We start from the raw sequence: 18,450 nt of genomic DNA, 5'->3' as shown, positions 1-18,450 counted from the left end.
TCCACCTCTGATTCCGCAGTGATCACTGGATCATGTACCTCTGGGTTTCCTTTCCTGAAGTCAACAATCAGCTCCTTAGTTTTGGTGACATTGAGTGCAAGGTTGTTGTTGGTGCACCATTCAGCCAAGTTTTCAGCCTCCACCCTGTGTGCTGACTCATCACCTTTCTTTATACAACCTACTACTGTGGTATCGTTGGCAAATTTGTAGATCGTGTTACTGTCGCACCGCGCCACACAATCGTAGGTGTAAAGTGAGTAGGTGAGTAAAGTGAAATAGTTCAGGTTACAAATAGTTCTCAAGAACAGATCCCCATTGTAACCTGGTGACTGCCTTATTCATTTGCAAGGACTTCCCAATGTGCAGGCACTGAATATCTGTGATGTACCTGATATGCGAGTATCATGACCACAACCCCTTGAAGTTGGGGTTTGAATGGGCTGTGAAGGAAGGTGATCCTTTGTTAAGAACAGAATGTATTCTGGCTTTTTCTTCTATCACATACATTCTTTCCCAAGAACTCCACAAGCCTCTTGTGAATCTAGGCCTTGGTCATTAACTTTACTCATTAAAAAATAATTGCCTGATTGCTGATAGATTTAAGTCTCTCATAAGTGTGACAATTAAGTCTTAAGTATAATTTAACATGCTGTCCTGCTGGCAACTGGGATAGTAGCTGTTTACATGGCTTTACTCCCTTTTCTAAGGAATGCACATTACAGCACAGAACCTTTCCAGCAATAATCTAACGTTTAGAAACTCTCTATTGGAGCACTTAACAAGTTAAAATATTTCCGCAGATTTCCAGGCCAACATTTACTAACAAATGTAACAAATTAGCCAAATTCTGTGCTGTAATTGGACCAATGTGTTTGCGTTTATTAAATTATTTTATTGAAACAATACACACATTTAAATAAATAATATACACATGTTTTCATGTCTTCTTATGAAGAAGACCCTGCAATGAAATCAGCAGAAAAGACCATGAGGGAACAACTTCCTACCATGAAGGACAACTACTAACACTCAATGTAGGCGGAAACCAATGAATATTGTGAAAGACTCCATTTATTTCACATGTAAAATGTTCTCCCTTCTGCCATCTGGAAGAAGATACCAAAGCACTCGGGTACTTACATCCAGAGTGGAAACAACTTTTTCTCCAAGCCATCAGGCTCATGAACTCCAAGTACTGATATGTCTAGTGCACCATGGATTTTCGGTGTTTCCGTCTTAATACCTTAATATTTTAATGTGTTAACTGCTTTCCTAACTTACATCTCTGTAAATATACTCTGAGGTCCTGGAGAAATGCTATCGTGCAAGCATAGTATGAACGATAAATAAAGTTGACTTGATCTTCACCTAACTGATGACACTAAATGATCAGTAATTGACATGTGAAGACCAGAAAATACGACTGGTTGCATAGAGAGCTAGTCTTGAAAAAATAAATGACAATAGTTCAATTTATGAAATATATTCAGTTCAAAGACAGAACAAACATCAAACGAAATTTGAGACATTAATTGCTGATAAGGGAAAGAAGGTTTATTTCTGAAATGTATGTGTTATTACAGGAAAAGATGACTAAAGTTGATGTATATAAAACGAAGAACAAATGGGAGAAGGATTGATCTATTACATTATCTTGGGAGGAATGGCTGAATATGTGTGTTGATAGTGTTACGAAATTAATTAATATGAGATAGAGTTTGGTTAATTATAACTTTTTACATCAGTTGTATTTAACATGAGAAGTTGAAAAAATATGGATTTAGCTTTTTGGACTTGCGTTTCCGATGTGGAGAACAGACGGGTACTTTCTTACATTCAGTATGGGTAGGTACAAAAGTTAGACCTTTTTTGGGAAAAAAATTATCAAGTTTTTGGGAGATTTATTTAAGATAGATTTGCAACTTTATCCGTTGGTGTGTTTACTGGGTTATATGAATGCACTAACGACAAGATTACAATTGGAAAAATCTCAAATTGCATTTGTACGTTTAGGGTTGGCAGTAGCTAGAAAATGTATAGCTGTTGCGTGGAAGAATGATATTGAATTGAATATACAAAGATGGCATAATGAATTACAATCGTGCCTTTATTTGGAGAAGATAACTTATAACTAGCAAAATAATTATCCTTTTTTTGTTAAAATGTGGAATTTATATTTGAAATGCTTTCTGTGTGATGTAAAGGGTTGGCACACCAAGCAGCGACCTGGCATAATTGGGTTTTATTTTAGCTCCGAGGGGGGTGGGTTAGGTGGGAGGTGGGGGGAGTGGGGTAGTAGGGTTTTTTGTTAGATTAGTTTGTATGTATGTATTTTGTAAAATTTCTAAATAAAATTTTCAAAAAAAAAGACAGAACAAACATTTACAGAGCAAATTATTTCTCCTACATTTGTAGATGTGATCTTGGGTGTAGTAGCTCCAACTTTTAGACGTAATACACTGCAACTCACTTCACTAATGTACCGCTTAACTGAAGTCAATATGTACACAATTTTTACATAAATTATTCAATAATGGTGAGTTTATATTTCAACTTTTTCATGAAAGACAACACCTTGATGTTTATACATGACAATGTTTAGCAGTGCCTGTAAATGCTACTGGGCATGGATTTTTACCCTGTGTATTATCAGACAGTATTTTGACATTTCATAGTAATTTATGTCCTTTTTTTTGAAGCTGAAACTGTAAGAAATAGTTTACACAAGTGATACATAACAGACATTTCCGCAGGCGGTTATATCATAAAAACAGTTTCAATACTTGCACATAAAGAACAACATTTATTTATATTATAAAACTATTAACTAACAAGTGATAATACATTATATATTTTTTAAAATTCTTCTCAAAGAAAGTACAAGGATGCTCCTTGTGAAGTGAAAATGTGTTGATTTGTCCAAAAAACTCCTTATGGAATCCCGCTGTCAGAGAACAAAGAATAAACTTACAAATAAAGCAAAGAACTAAGACAGAACTTTAAATACAACTATTTTCCATGTCTAATTATCCTCTATTTCTATTTTTTTCTTGACAGCTTAGGTCCTAACAAGGAGTCCAAGGATTGTCATCTCAAAGGAGGGCCATAGCAGTCTAGTTGGGTCATGTGCTACCTCAGCAGTGTTCAAATAGAGAGAACATTTGGAAAGTTGTCACCACAACCAAAGAACAATGATTTGGTCATTAATCACTCATGTATCTGGTATCTATTTTTAAAATATAATTTAGCACTCTGAGCACAATAAAATTATTCCCATTGAGAAGCAATATCATGGTCTTTAAAGCAATCTGTTTGAAGACCTTGCAACACTAACTGATCCAGCACACAAATAAGCACTCTCCCAGCTAAAGGCACAAATCAGAGAATTACTCATCTTCTTTCTCAATAAATGCTGGGTTGGAAACTCAAATGTCCAGGAAGGCAGAAGGCTGAAGGAAGTTCCTGCCTCATCAATGCAATCATGAAGAAGGAAATGGACCTTGCACTATTAGAACTATGATGGACAATCAATGGATCATTAGAAAGAAAAAAATCACATCGCTCAGGAACAGTCAGCGGCAAATGCCAACAGGAGTTCAGTTGCAAAACTTGAGTTGTGGGAACAGCAAAAGACTAAATAAGAAATTCACTTCTGAAGAAAAGAAAATAAATCAAAGGCAACTAAACCAATATTGAAGGAATTATTTTTCTCATCAATAGATGAAAATGAGATATTAGATATTAATGAGATATTAATTGTTGATAGAATTCACAAAGCCAGAAAGCGGAAGAAAAGAATAACTGCGAAAGAAATGAAAACAGAGATTGAGGGAAGAAATTCAACTTTATCAAGATGCAAAAGGTTGAAGGAGGAGATTCAACTTTTGAAAGGTAACAAGTCATTGGTTCATAACACAGGACAGCTGACTACAGAAAACAATCAAGAATGTGACTTGAAGGCCCAGCTAATAATGATGTAGAAAGTAAAAGAAAGTGCATTTCAACAACGTAATGAGCAAGATGAAGAAATTCAAAGTCTTTGCATTTTCTACAGCAGGGCTGAAAGCAGAAGTACCAATGTATCATATGTCCTTTTCTTTCCAGATCAAGTTACTAACTTCTCGGAAGATAATGAGAGAATTACTTTCCTATCAAAGGAATTGAATGCTGAAGAAAATCTGCTTTTTACATGAAGCTGACAATTTCAATAATCGACTTTTCCTTTGCTTGTATCTGTTTAGTATATTGATATATTCTGTGTATTTGTTTTTCTTTTTGACAGTAATTATTATAATTATAGTCATAGTGTCTTATAACAATAATTCGGGGCAGCCAAAGACTCGCTTTTTACCTCCATGGATGGTGTCCTGGAGATTAGTAAGCCATGTGCAGCCATGTCATGTGTTAATAAACCTTTTCTTTCTAAAGCATTATCATAATTATCACATAACTTATTTTGTTCAGGACATCAAATTCTATCATTCGAATCATTAAACAATTAAATCCTAACTCGTACTATGTCCAAAAATAATATTGAATACAAAAATTATACTAATTATACACATAAAATTCCTTATACAAGATATTTTGCACTTCTCTGATGGGATCATACTGTTCTGTGAAAACTTTTTGAACCTATCTGGGCTTGCTACTAAATTAACTGAATCGTGCCATGAACAAGGGTCTCACCTAGGCTCCAAGTGACTATATTTTATTCGATCAAAATGGTGACAGACTGACTGGCTGATACAATTCCTGAAGCCAAAATGGTGCAGCCAATTGTATGTCCTCTTGAAATAAGAGTGTCTGATAATAAACACAGTAATTTAAATAATTAAATGAAAGTGAATGTATTATTGAAACAGTTTGTTTGAAGGTTCAACATTTCTTTTATAGTCACCTCATAATACATTAAAAATGTAACAACAGACTTGATACCCTTTAACTTATGCCTGCTGTACAACAGAAACACCATCAGTATTGCCCTGCACTCTTCCTTCCCCCACCCACCTCACCCCTCTTAGAGTGCAGAATAAGAGAAGCAAAATAGAGAGACCCTCCAGAATCACAGTCACAGAGTGTTGCAAAGTTAACGTTGGTTAAAGGTAGCAAAGAGGGGAAAAATAATCAAAACCTGATGTTACTGGTTGTGGTGCATCTTTTGATTTCTTCCTAGTTATTTGCTCTGTAAGTTTCTTCAGAGGGCTGTGTGCACAAAACACACAGAACTGTTGACATTTCTATAGAGCTTCTTTTACACAAGACATGGTTATAAAAAGCCAAAATGGAACATTACATTTCATTACTTAATGCAAAGGGAATGTTTTTACCTCCTCGAATGTTTTTTACAAGGAGCAAATCGTGCCTTTCGTCTCAACCTTCGAGAGTAAATCTATCAAAGATAATATAAGTAAAGAATTAGGCCTCAAACTGGATGAAGCGCAAAAAAAGATTTATTATGCTAGCCTTAGCTGTAGCAAAAAAATGTATAATGTCAACTTGGAAATCAGAAGAGAGCCTGAGAATACAGCAATGGTACATGGAAATGAATAAATGGAAAAAAATAACATATAATTTAAAAAATAAAGTCACATTATTTGAACAAATTTGGGGACCATACATGGAACATAACAGAGAGGGCTTGCCTCAGACCTCCACCCCCTAAAATGATAAAAAGACAAAATGACTTGATCCAGTGTGTAATAGTAGATGTCACAAGTTTCTTCTTTATTTTCATTGTGTGATGGCATTGTTTAATGGTTTTATTGTATTATATATGTTGAACGTTTAATGCGTTTGGAGGGGGGAGGGAAGGTCAGACGGAAAAAAGGGGAGAAAATGCCACTGTGTATATTTAAGAGGGAAATGTTTGTATGTATTTTGATTGATATGGTTCACAGTGTGAAAAATAAAATTAAAAAAAAATGTTAAAAATGTAAAATGGAATTACAATTTTTGTAAACCTAATAACTGTTCTTTGTAATAAAATATAAACTACAAAAGAAAAGCATACAGTGCAAGTAGATTTAAAATTAAATGAATCCAAAGGATACGTGACTGATAGAAAGTGATTCACTTTTGCTTTCCATTATTTGCAAGATGCATAAATATGGTAATTATCCTCAGACAAAATTCTATCATTGGGCTGGCAATGATATTGCCACAACATCCTTTGAGCCCAATATTATAATATGTGACCCTGCCATGAGATCCTCAGCACTGGTTGTGCAAAACACTCAAACCTATCCACGTGCATTTGATTATCTTTCCAAATGTGGAGCACTTCTTTTGCACTACGTATATATTCTCTCAACATTTGGTCTGATTTATATAAAATGCCACATCTTAAAACTATGTTAAAAACCACTCAAATGTTTCCAGTGTTTTTATTATTTTAATGGTGTTTTTCAGTCAGGTGATAAATGATAACTCAAACTCTGAATGTTTGAAAGTTTTTACAAGTCAGGTGCCAAATCTTATTCTGATTTGGCTGATTCAGTCACTTTTGATTTTCCTTTCTCTGGCCAGTCGGCCTTTTCTTGATCTGTCCTCCAATTTGGCCATTTTTTAATCTTCCAAATTGACACTAGGTTTCAATGCTGGTTGGATTTAGTTCAGAAGGTTGATTTGCATGACAAAACACTTCTTAATGTCCATATATTTGGGAGATATGAGGCATGACTAGAAATCACTCATGTCAATCCTACAGTATCTTCCTCTGCCAATAGGAAAAAAACTTGACTGAAAATGGGAGTCTTTCACCAGAATCCACATATATTTTTTATAATTGATGAATTAAAATGTTTAAACCAAGTAGTATTATTGCTGCTATCATCCTGGGTTGCTCACAGACAATTGGGCCATCTCGTTACTAGCTCTGCCCTCCGCCACAGGACATTCCAAGATCCTTGTGCATTTGCTTTTTTCGTCTTTCCATATGTCCTGAGTTAGCTACTGGCTACTTTTAACAGCATGGTCTGTACATCAGTGCTGATTGTACTTGACTTGGGTCTTCTGCATTAGTTAACGGTGTGTTTTTGATCTTTACGGGGCTAGTACTAACTTGTGCACAGACATTAGTCCTGCTTCAACACAATAACAATTCCTGAAAATCCTTCCACTTCACAGCCTTACACCTCCCAGACTGAGCTCTGCACCTAAATCCACTCTGGCCTGAGTTTCCCCAAATGCTAACTTTTCAAGATCAACTCCATTATCCCTGACTAATGATCTCACCTACACAAAGTTGAAGATCGTCAATTATGATTCAATCTGTTGCTCTCAAATAAATGGAGAAGGCTACAAACAGAGACTAGGAGGGGTTCCAATTATCAAAAGGAAGGAATCTGTGACCTCAAGGAAATTGAATTTTTAGGGCAACATATTATGGCAGTATAAAAGCCTGGAAAGTGGTAAGTAAACTTAATTAATGCATTAGTAACAAAATTCACCTTTCTAGTGATGTAATTGCACAATACCAGAGAGGAAAAAAAGGGATGTTGAAGTGAAAGAGGATGGCAGGAGCAGCCTTGTATACAACTAGAAATTAAGTGGGAACATTGGGAAATCACCTCAAAAACAGCAAATCATACATTACCATGATTCCCTCAATGCTGGTCAAGAAGCTACAAACTCTAGGCCTCAGTACCCCACTCTGCAATGGACCCTTGACTTTCTTATTGGAAAAACACAGTCAGTACGAATTGGAAACAATGTCTCCTCCTCACTAATCATCAACACAGACGCACCCCAAGGATGCGTGCTTAGCCCACTGCTCTACTCATTATATACCCACGATTCTGTGGCCAGGCACAACTTCAATGCCATCTACAGTTGTCGGCAGAATCACAAGTGGCAATGAGGAAGAGTACAGGGGTAAGAAAGATCAGCTTGTTGAATAGTGTAAGGTAAACAACCTTGTGCTCAACGTCAGCAAAACCAAGGAGATGATTGTGGATTTCAGGAGGAAGTCAGAGGAACACAATCCAGTCCTCATTGAGGGCTCAGTAATGGAGAGGGTCAAGACCTTCAAATTCCTGGGGGTTAACATGTCTGAGGATCTGTCTTGGAGCCTCCACTTTCATGCAATCACGAAGAAGGCTCACCAGCGGCTATACTTTATGAGGTGCCTGAGGAGATTTGTTAGTCACTAAAGAGACTCGTGAACTTCCACAAGTGTACCGTAGAGAGCACTGTGGCAGGTTGGATCACTGCCTGGTAAGGTGGCGCCAACTCTCAAGATAAGAATAAACTCCAGAGGGTTGTTAACTCGGCCTGCAACATCACAGGCACCAGACGTCACTCCATAATGGACATCCACATGAGGCAGTGTCTTAAAAAAAGTAGCCTCTATTCTCAAAGACCCCACCACCCAGACCATGCCCTCTTCACTCTGCTACCATTGGGGAAAAGATACAGGAGCCTAAAGACGAGCACTCAGCGGCACAAGGACAGCTTCTTCCGCGCTGCCATCAGATTCCTGAATAATCAATGAACCATAGACACTGCCTTACTGTTCCGACACTGCTATTTTAATTTTTTTTATGGTATTGCTGTAAGATGGTTATGTTTGCAATATGATGCTGATGTAAAACACTGAATTTTGTGGCTTGTTCATGACAATAACAATTGCAACACAGGAGACAGTGTGCGATTAACAATGAAAGTTACATGAGCACACAATACCAATGGTAAAGGGCAATGAGTGATGAAGGACAGATGGACAAATGATGAATATTAGTCTCCACTTAATATTAAGTTCAGCATTTTGCGTCAGGTTTTCCTGAAAGCAGAAATCTAGGTCTGACCATCTTCAACTACTTTATCAATGACCCTCTCTTCTCTCCATCATATAGTTGAAAGTAGGGGAGTTGACTGATGGTTGCCATGTTCATTTTCATCACAACACCTAGGTTAAAAAGTAATCTCTGCCTCTATACAGTCAGTCCTGACCACATTCGGGCAATTGGTAAGTAAAACTGATTGGTACTAATCTACCACATTCACTCCCTCCAAACACAGCAAGCCATGGCTTCAGCAGGCACCTTCCCCAAGATGGACTGCAGAAAACTGTCAAGGGTTCTTCACCAGCAACTCCAAAAGCTCCAAACCCAACCACTTAGAAAGAAACACCAAGACTCCAAGAAAGAAACTCACCACGTTCATTGCAAGGGTACGTCATTAGCAGATAAAAAATGGCGATCTTGCCAGTGATGCTCATATCCTGCAGATATTTCAATAAAATCTCCACCTGTACTTTGGAAGTAAATCATGAAAATCTGTAGATACCATGGTTAAATTAAATACACAATACCGGAGAAACTTCAGCTGGTGAAAGAGTGTCCTTTATAGAGCAAAGGTAAAACGACATATTCCTTGGTATAATGATCGTTTGCTCTATGTACGTCGAGAAAATTGGAAGAGAAATTTATCAATCTCCTTATCCTGCCCATCAAAATTCATATTCAAAGTATAAAAATTATACCTTGGTGAAGGGCTCATGCCCGAAACGTTGGTTATGTATTTCTACCTTTGTTTTATAAAGGACACTGTTTGACCAGCTGAGTTTCTCCAGCATTGTGTGTTTACTCCACCTGAACTTTCCTTTGTGTAAACCTCCTCAAGTAATTTCTTCCTCATTTCATGCAGATATTATTTTGAAATATTACAATTTATTTTGTAAATGTGACTAGATTGTTTTGGCATGGAGATGTAGTAAACCTTGATAAACCTATTCGTGTGTTGCACGAATCTATGACTGTACACATTTCTTCTAAGGAAATGTGACAATTTACTGCTCCATAAATCTTTGTCCGCGAAGCCAAGCCAAGGATTTGTGTACAAACTGAAATTAAGAGGTAGCTTCATATTCCAGCAGAAGCATTGATAGCAATTAAGAACTGGGAAATAGTGCTGTTGATAGTCCACACAAATTTGCCAATTATCAATCCACAGAGATTAAGATTTTAAGCATAAATCATGATAAATGTAATAACCTGATCAGTCCAGAGAAGTACAATCTGTGATTTCAATATATACCAAGTCAAGGAGTGATATTATGATTAATTTATTATGAGATGCTTCTAGATGGAAGGGCTGACCCCTTTGAAACATTAATTTTGTTTGTCGTGTGATAAAATTAAGTGTATATTGGTTGTTGCAAATATCAGTCATGAACTTCATGTTCTGAATATGGGAAGTGACGTAGCCACTACGAATGTTAGACAGTAGAGATGTGACAAAACTTTTACATTGTCCCCGTGTCTGTGTGGGTTTTGTCTGGGGATTTTGATTTCCTCCCACCCTTCATAAAGTATGGGGGCCATAGGTTAAATTGGGCGACATGGGCTTTTGGGCCTGAAGGGCATGTTATTGAGTTGCATGCCTAATTTAAATTTAGTTTGTTACTTTTAGGATAAAGGGGAGTTTGCCCTGCACACGTCCAGAAAATTGGAAGAGAAGTTTATCAATCTCCTTATCCTGCCCATCAAAATTCATACTCACACCTTCCCAAAACAAATACTGTACCAAATTCCAATTTGTCAAGCAAAACAGCACACTGTGATACAGCTATACCCCCTCTAAAATAAATACGAACTGTTACTCTAGGTGCTGCCGGGCCTAAATTAGAATATGCTGATTTTTAAATATGAACCAGATAATTAAATATTACCTTCAGGTAAAGATAATGAAAATTTCAATAGCCTTCATAGTCTTGTTTTGGTCAATGCGATCAGAAGGAAACATTGGAAACTCCAGTCTTCATCCAGAGTGTTATTTAGTTTAGGCATTGAAGTCAATGCCCCCAATTCTGTGCTACTGAACTTCTATCATTAATTTAAATGAGTGAAACAATTGAAAGCACTGGATGCTCCTCATCAACTTTATATTTTTCCCTACTAAACATGTGATGATAAAATATCAGGTAGAAACCTACCTCTATCAGAGAAACCACTGCAGCAATAATCATCACCTCCACAATAATTGCGACACTCAGCAGAAATTTGTGCCCATACTGCACTGACGATAAACCCAGCGGCTTCTAAAAAAACCCAGAATTTATTAAGACATAAGAGAGAAGGTTAAGTTTGTAAGTAAAATAAGAGATTAGGGTCAAGGAGATGTGCATTTGTAAGCAGAATATGATCCATTCAAAGAAGAAATTACAGCATTTCAATAATATTCATGATTTATTTTGTGGAGCTTTATTGGTTCCTCTCAATAAGGGAGTAGTCCAGTAAAATGCAATTCTACTCTCCTACCATTTGAAGTTCCTCCAGCAAACATAGTGTTCCAACTTGGAACCCAGCTTCACCTTGTTGCACGGATGACCCCGGCAAGCTCAGAAACTTGCTTTCATCTTACCAGCCATTTCTTAATTTTCATTTTAAACATTTCATGGTAGAACACGCATAAAAACAAAATGTTTGAAGTCAGAAAAGTTAACTGTGGACACATTTCATTCCTTTTTTATACTGCTTCATATTTTCTGCAGTAGCATGACTAAGGATAACAGAAAAAAGTATAATTATCTATTCTCCAAATTTGATTGCTTTGGTTAGCCTCGAGCACAAGTACTGTATATTACTCTTTCTTGGCTGGAGTCATCATTGTTTTCAAATTTGAGATTAATTTTGTGAAGCTAGAATTGCAGGCTTGCTTCACAAATATAAAATGCAGAGTATTTTTTGCATAATCGGACCCATGTATTCCTTACAAAATAGTACTAAACCCTCCCTATCGCATAACCCTCTATTTTTCTTCCATCCATGTGCCTGTCTAAGAGTCTCTTAAATGCCCATCATGATTCAGACTCCACCACCATCACTGGCAAGGCATTCCAGGCACCCAGAATTCTATGTAAAAAAACTTACCGCTGATATCTCTCTTAAACTTCCCTCCCTTCACTTTGTACTCATGTCCTCTGGTGTTTGCTAATCCTGCCCTGGGAAACGGGCACTGGGGACTTGTAGACCTCTATTAAGTCTCCTTTCATCTTTCTTTACTCCAAAGAAGAAAGTCCCAGCTCTGCTAATCTTGCCTCAGAAGATTTGTTTTCCAATTGAGGCAATCTCCTGGTAAATCTCTACACCCTTTCCATGGTTTCCACATCCTTCCTGTATTGAGGTGATCAGAAATGAACACAATGTTCTAAGTGTTCTCTCACCGCAGACTTGTAGTGTTGCAACATGACCTCTCTACTCTTGAACTATTCTGTTCCGACCTCACCCTGATCAAGGTCTTTTTCTCTTGTGAATACTGAAGCAAAGTATTCGTTTAGGTCATTTGGCAGAATTACAAGGATAAGCTATTTTCTACAGCACTATGTAGTGATGCTTTGTAATTAATTGTCTTTTTTCCTGTAAGCTTACCAAGTTGAGGATCCAAAGAAGCGTGGCACATATACACAAAGTTTCCTGGCGTGCATAAAAGGATAGCCCATCCTGGACTCACAACACCTCCTCATTAGTAAGGAATGTGTAGCAGAGCCTATACTTCTGAAGGAGGCTGGGGTGGGGGGGGTGGTGGTGGGGAGTGGTGGGAAGGCTACCAACCCACCTCATGACAACCTTTTATGGGAGTATAATTGAGAGTGTCCTGTGTGGTTGCATCATTATGTGATATGGTAGCGGGAAAGGATCAGACCAGAAGTCTATACAGAGGATAATTAAAACAGCCAAAGGGATAATGGGTCTCCCTTTCCTCTTTTGGTGACATTTACTGGAAGTGCCGTCTAAATAGGGCTCTAGGAATTATAGAAGATCCTTTTCATCCAGAGCACAGTATCTTTAACCCACTGCCATCAAGAATAAGGTAAAGAGCATCAACTTCAGGACTGCCAGGTTGGGAAATAGCTTTTTCCTGCAGGCTGTGAGATTGATGAAGAGTATCCTGTAATCAAGCAAATCACCCCAAATATTTACAGAAATTTATTTTGATCATTTATGAGATCATTATGTACTGTGTATTGTGTATTTTTGTGCATGCACCATGGTCTGGAGGGACACTATTTTAATCGGGTTGTACATGTACAATCAAGTGATAATAAACTTGAAGTAACTGCTGAGAAATTTCAGGGGTTTGATGTTCTACGCTCCACTGCAATGATGGAATGCAGACAGAATGGCAGCAGCTAGAACCTCTTGGGCAGTTCAAAGCTTCTGTTTGCATGAACGGCTTCTCAGAAGCATTTCAGATTGTCAATTTTTAAAATCTCACCCCTTGCCTACCCCCCCACCCCAAACCCTAGATTTTGTGCTTCACCTATTTAGAGGAATCTTTGAAATTCGGCCAAAATCCTTACTGCTGGCTCACCATTTTCTGGAAATCTTAGGAAATGACTAGGTCCACAAATACAAATGAGGATTTCTCGCTAGCCAATGTACCTGTAAATTGAGCATGATCAAACTCTGGGGACAACTGATTTATTTCAATACTTAAGGTAGATATTCTTTCTCCCAAATGCTGAGTCCTTTGTGCAGGTTAAACATTCATCTTTGCTGCATTATTTTAGCACCACTTCCATCAAACCAACATTGATGTCACAATCTACCTGGTTTAGGTTGTTGCTTCATGTGCAATTATTGAACACATTGCCACCATTCTCTTTATGAATATTGTTACAAGCCCAGAGGACCCATAAACCCAGCAGCAATAGATATTCACCAAGACTAATGCCTACTTAAACAAAAGTTGCTTTTAATTATCTTTAAACATGAAAACAAAATCACACTTTAACTTATCTCTATTGACTTAACTAACCTAACTTAACTCCCTTCTAATTCTAAGTGCATGTGTATGTAATGTGTGTGTGTAAGTTCAGAAAAGTTCTTTGGTTCACAGTCCAATCTCACTTCTCATTCCTCCAAGTTCACTGGTTGCAGGCAATTCTTATACTGTGCACAGAATTTAACATTTATAAAGTTCACCAGGCTTTGGTGCTTGAAAGATAAATGGTTACCGTTCAGGAAAGTTCATATCGGTTTTCAGAGAGAGATTTATTGTTCCAGAAATCCACAACTGATTCCTTTCTAATCAGCCACTCCAGTGTCTTGCTGACGAAACTTGCCCCCTCAGGATTCTCCAGATGATAACCTCTTTCTTTCAGGTCATCATAGAGTTCCTTTTTGTTTCCCTTATTCCAAGTGAAACATTAGACAGCCAGTCCTCTCCTCTTGCATGAACCACAAGGGCTTTGACCAGGCTGAAATAAAAATCCATCCTTCAAATTGGGTTTTCCACAAGCTTGCCAGCTTGATTTGTTCCAGTACCAGCTGCTATTGGTGACTGTAACACTTTAGAACTGATCTATGTGTGTGTCTCTCACTCTCTTTCTAACACACACACACACACACACACACACACACACACACACACACACACACACACACACACACACACACACACACACACACACACACACACACACACACACACACACAGAAAAGGCCTGTTTGACTCTCTCAGCTTGCCAAACCACACGACCCTCTTAGAACAGCTCCAGACAATCTGTGGCTCCGACAAGGTTTAGACTTAAGGTCCAGTTTATCTGCCCGTATTGCCTTGTTCATGGTCCAAAATTTAAGGTGATTAAATTGTAGTGCTATTGATTAACCACATTAGACAGAGAGTTGTGATTAATAGGCTTTAATCATCTTAAGACATCAACACATCTCACATGTGCTGGCCAGTTCCAAGGCAGGAACTGAGGGAGGAATTTGGGCATAACAGCCTTTATTGGCTGGGAGGGGAGGAGTTGCAGTTGCAGGGGGTGGGACAGCTAATACAGTACATTCATAATAGCTATACCGTCGTTGCACCACAATATGCAAATAAAATTTAAATTTTACTGGGTAATTTGCTTTTAATATATTGTGAATTAATATGTTAAATGTGCCTAGCAAGCAGCACTCTACAGGTCAGCACTAAGTGCTGGACTTGGGATCGTCTTATGCAATGAATATAGCTTAAAACCTACACTTTTGGTGGAAATTCAGGGGGTCGTCTTTGTGGTGGTACACCACCAGCCTACTGCAGGGGGCAACGTCTGTACCTGCAGGAGTGTATGGGGACAGGACAACACCTGGCCGGCTGCCAATCAGTCGGCCTGAATGGATCAAGCCCCACCCGGTTGGGTGTCAATCACCCTCCGGGATATAAGCAACAGCCAGCCTGGCTCTATGGAGGTTTTTGTGGATTAAAGCCTGTTGTTCAGTCTTTACCTTGTGTGTGTCTGATTCTGTCTAACAGCGCACCACAGTCTTATACAGAAGTAGTGTTATATGCCGGTATAAATGGTATTCACCGCTGACAACCACTGGAATGTTTCCTTAGAACAGCACTAAGAACAATGAATTCAAAGTGTGAGTCTGATGACTTCACTTCCCAGACATCGCCCTTGAAATTCTCATTAATAGGAGAGGGTTATCTTCCTTGCTTAGAAGCTCGAGATGTGAAATGAATCCCCTACATGAGAAAATTGATAGTGAGGTCAATGAATTATTTCTCTGGGGAAAAACGAGTTTTAAAAAAAGTAAAATTATTTCTCTGGAATCTGCTCCCAATGCTGCAAGTGATTTCGTGATTACACATTACAAGTCCAGGCCACTGAGCACATCAATTATTTCACCAACCAGCAAATCAATGACTACATTCACATCCTACATTCTGGTTGCGGCACTGTAACCATTAGTTGACATTCTTCCTCACTCGATTTGCTAACTGACCAGCAAATACTATTAGTAATGTGAAGAAACATAAAGTGATGGAGAAAGCATTCAGGAGACCAGCAGAAAAGTGGAATTGAAGGTGATAACTGAAGTTGTCGCGGATGGATTTAGAGCTTGGGGAGAAGCAAATTCTACACTTGGGCTTGGAGAGCAGCTCATGTTTTGATTTAGAGTCAGAAATCTGTGCAATTCTACAAACATGCCGAAGCCAAGGACCTTTAAACGAAAACCAATGAATGCTGAATGCCAAAGGAGGTCATTGGAGACAAAGACAATGATAGAAAACTGGGGAACTGAGACAATGCTTTTGTGCTGAAGGGCTTTATCTACAAAATGCCAGAAAAGGACTAGCATGATAAAATACTGATGCAGTAAAAGTCCAAACATCTGGATACCAGCAATCTGGGCTTTTCAAAAACTCTCAAACCTTTACAATTTAGCGGGCTTTTATGTGCACGCGTGCATGCATAAGCACCAGAGATGCAGAGCAGAAACAAGCAACCATGTTTTTTTGGCGTGTTGACTTTATTTTTTTTAAATTGCTCATTTTGATCAATGAAGCATGATGTATTTGCTAATGAATAAAGTGTCAAGATTTACCTGTTTAACTCTTCTTTATTCCTCCTTAAATTTGAATTTGAAAGTATTGCCTGAGAATCTGGAAAATGTGAACCGACCCAACCCCTGAGCAGTGCGGATTTTTGGATTTCTACTCTACAAGGTTTACCCTGGTAGAAATGTTGACATTAAATCATCAGACAGGAAATAATTTTGTGGACAGAAAGTTTATAGCACATTCAAAATTCTGAATGGTACATGGGAATTAAAACGGACTTTTCCACACCAATGTGGGATTTGCTTATGAAGGCCACAGAAGTGAGTCACACGGTTATTTCAAATAGAACTAAACCAAAAGTAATTTTAAAGGAAATAGAGAGGATATGAAATTAGAATTAAAAAAATAAAGCTACTGCTGGATATTAAACTATAGACAAAGATCAAAGAATTAAATATACAAAATGATCACAGGTATATTCTCAAGATTTTTGAAATAGTGTTAAATTACCTTTGGCTCTTCTGTATATATTTCAGCAGAGATGGGTGCGTGTTTTCCTTTTCCTTCTCCATGTTCCATGTACGGTTTTTGCTTCTGTTCAGGTCGGGTTATTGGTAGAGGGAATGTCTCTGTTTTGTTGCCCTCTCCTTCTTCTTTTACGTTTGGACTCAAAAGAGAAGAATTCCAAGATCCCACTTCAGGTAAATACTCTTTCCCTTCAAAGAGCTTCATTAGGTGTTCTATTTTGGGAAGAAGTAAATCACAAAATTCTGTAGATACCGAGGATGAAGTAAAAAACACAAAATGCTGGAGAAGGTCAGCTGGTCAAGCTGTGCCCTTTATGTAGCAAAGGTAAAGAAACATAACTGACGTTTCTGGCTTCAGCCCTTCATCAAAGTATGTTGACTCTAAAATTCTTTTGAAGGTTTTAGCTAATAGGTTAGAAATTATTCTTCCTCAGATTATCGCAAAAGGTCAAACTGGATTCATTACACTGCGATATTCACATTTTAATGTTTGAAGACTAATGAATATCATCTATTCTGCTTCATCTAAGATTTCAGAATGTTTAGTATCATTAGATGTGGAGAAAGCTTTTGATAGAGTTAAATGGACATGCTTCTTTGAAATTTTGGAAAGGTTCAAATTAATTCTGGTTTTAATTCCTGGGTTATTTGAACCAACTGCAGTAGTTATTACTAATAATCAAAAATCTTCCCCACTCAAATAGTTTCAAGGTACTAGACAAGGCTGTCCCCTCAGCCCTTTACTTTTTAATCAGGTGCTAGAACCCCTTGCAAGTGCATTCTGTAATTCATATGAGATTCAAGGTATTAGTAGAGGAGATTAAATATTTAAAGTCTCTCTGTATGCAGATGATCTTTTAGTCTATATTTCAGATCCTGCTAATTCTATCCTGCAATGCTCTCTGTGAGTTTTTCTGGGTATAAACTGAATTTTCATAAAAGTAAATTATTCCCAATAAACTCACATGATCCTATTTATGGTAATATGCCATTTAAGATTGTTAAATGGTGTTTTCCTTATTTAGGTGTTAAAATCACTTGGAAAAGATTTGTTTAAATTAAAAATTTCTCCTTTTATTAGAGTTTGTGAAATAATCTTTTACTAAATGGTCCCCATTGACTTTGTCTTTGGTTGGTTGTATTAATGCTGTTAAGATGATAATATTCCATAAATTTAAAGCTGTCCCAATTTTTATTCCAAAATCTTATTTTGATAATATTGATTCTAAGATTTCATCTTCTATTTGGAATTGTAAGGGGGCCGGATTGAATAAACTTCACTTACAGAAACTGAAGAAAGATGGTTGTATGGCCTTACCGAATTTGAGATTTTATTATTGGACAGTTAATATTTGCAATATGATGTTTTGGATTTATTACTTTGATAAATTTGATCATCCACTTGGGTAGATTTGGAATTGAAATCTGCCCAGAATTATTCCTTAGCTTCTTTTTTTAAGGACCAGCATTAACTTTTAGACTATCTAAGATCAGTAAGTATATTCCCAATCCAATGATTAAATATTCATTATGCATTTATTCATTAAGAGAAACCTTAGTCAAAAAACAGAAATACTGGAGAAACTGAGCTGCTCTCGAAGCCACTATAAGATGTACAGATATATTACTGACATTTCAG

General features: G+C 37.5%; 1 protein-coding gene across 5 annotated transcripts in view; it reads right to left on the bottom strand.

Moving 5' to 3' along the window:
• Window positions 1-2,790: 2,790 nt before the first annotated feature.
• The window catches only part of LOC138747542 (uncharacterized), a 28,471-nt gene continuing 12,811 nt past the window's right edge, over window positions 2,791-18,450 (bottom strand). Inside the window, exons 3-8 of one of the 5 annotated variants that reach the window (XM_069906847.1) lie at window positions 16,795-17,024; window positions 10,937-11,041; window positions 5,331-5,392; window positions 5,135-5,205; window positions 4,690-4,806; window positions 2,791-2,944 (exon numbers count right to left, since the gene is read on the bottom strand). In XM_069906847.1, the coding sequence (XP_069762948.1) occupies window positions 4,712-4,806; window positions 5,135-5,205; window positions 5,331-5,392; window positions 10,937-11,041; window positions 16,795-17,024 (563 nt within the window). In that variant the 3' untranslated portion in view covers window positions 2,791-2,944; window positions 4,690-4,711. The remainder of the gene's footprint in view (window positions 2,945-4,689; window positions 4,807-5,134; window positions 5,206-5,330; window positions 5,393-10,936; window positions 11,042-16,794; window positions 17,025-18,450) is intronic. The other 4 variants (XM_069906848.1, XM_069906846.1, XM_069906849.1 and 1 more) reach the window with 4 other exon arrangements.

Source organism: Narcine bancroftii, chromosome 12, assembly GCF_036971445.1.
Source record: "Narcine bancroftii isolate sNarBan1 chromosome 12, sNarBan1.hap1, whole genome shotgun sequence".
NCBI lineage: Eukaryota > Metazoa > Chordata > Chondrichthyes > Torpediniformes > Narcinidae > Narcine > Narcine bancroftii.
The sequence above is the reverse complement of the archived record's forward strand: the minus strand, read 5'-3'. Positions and strand labels throughout refer to the sequence as shown.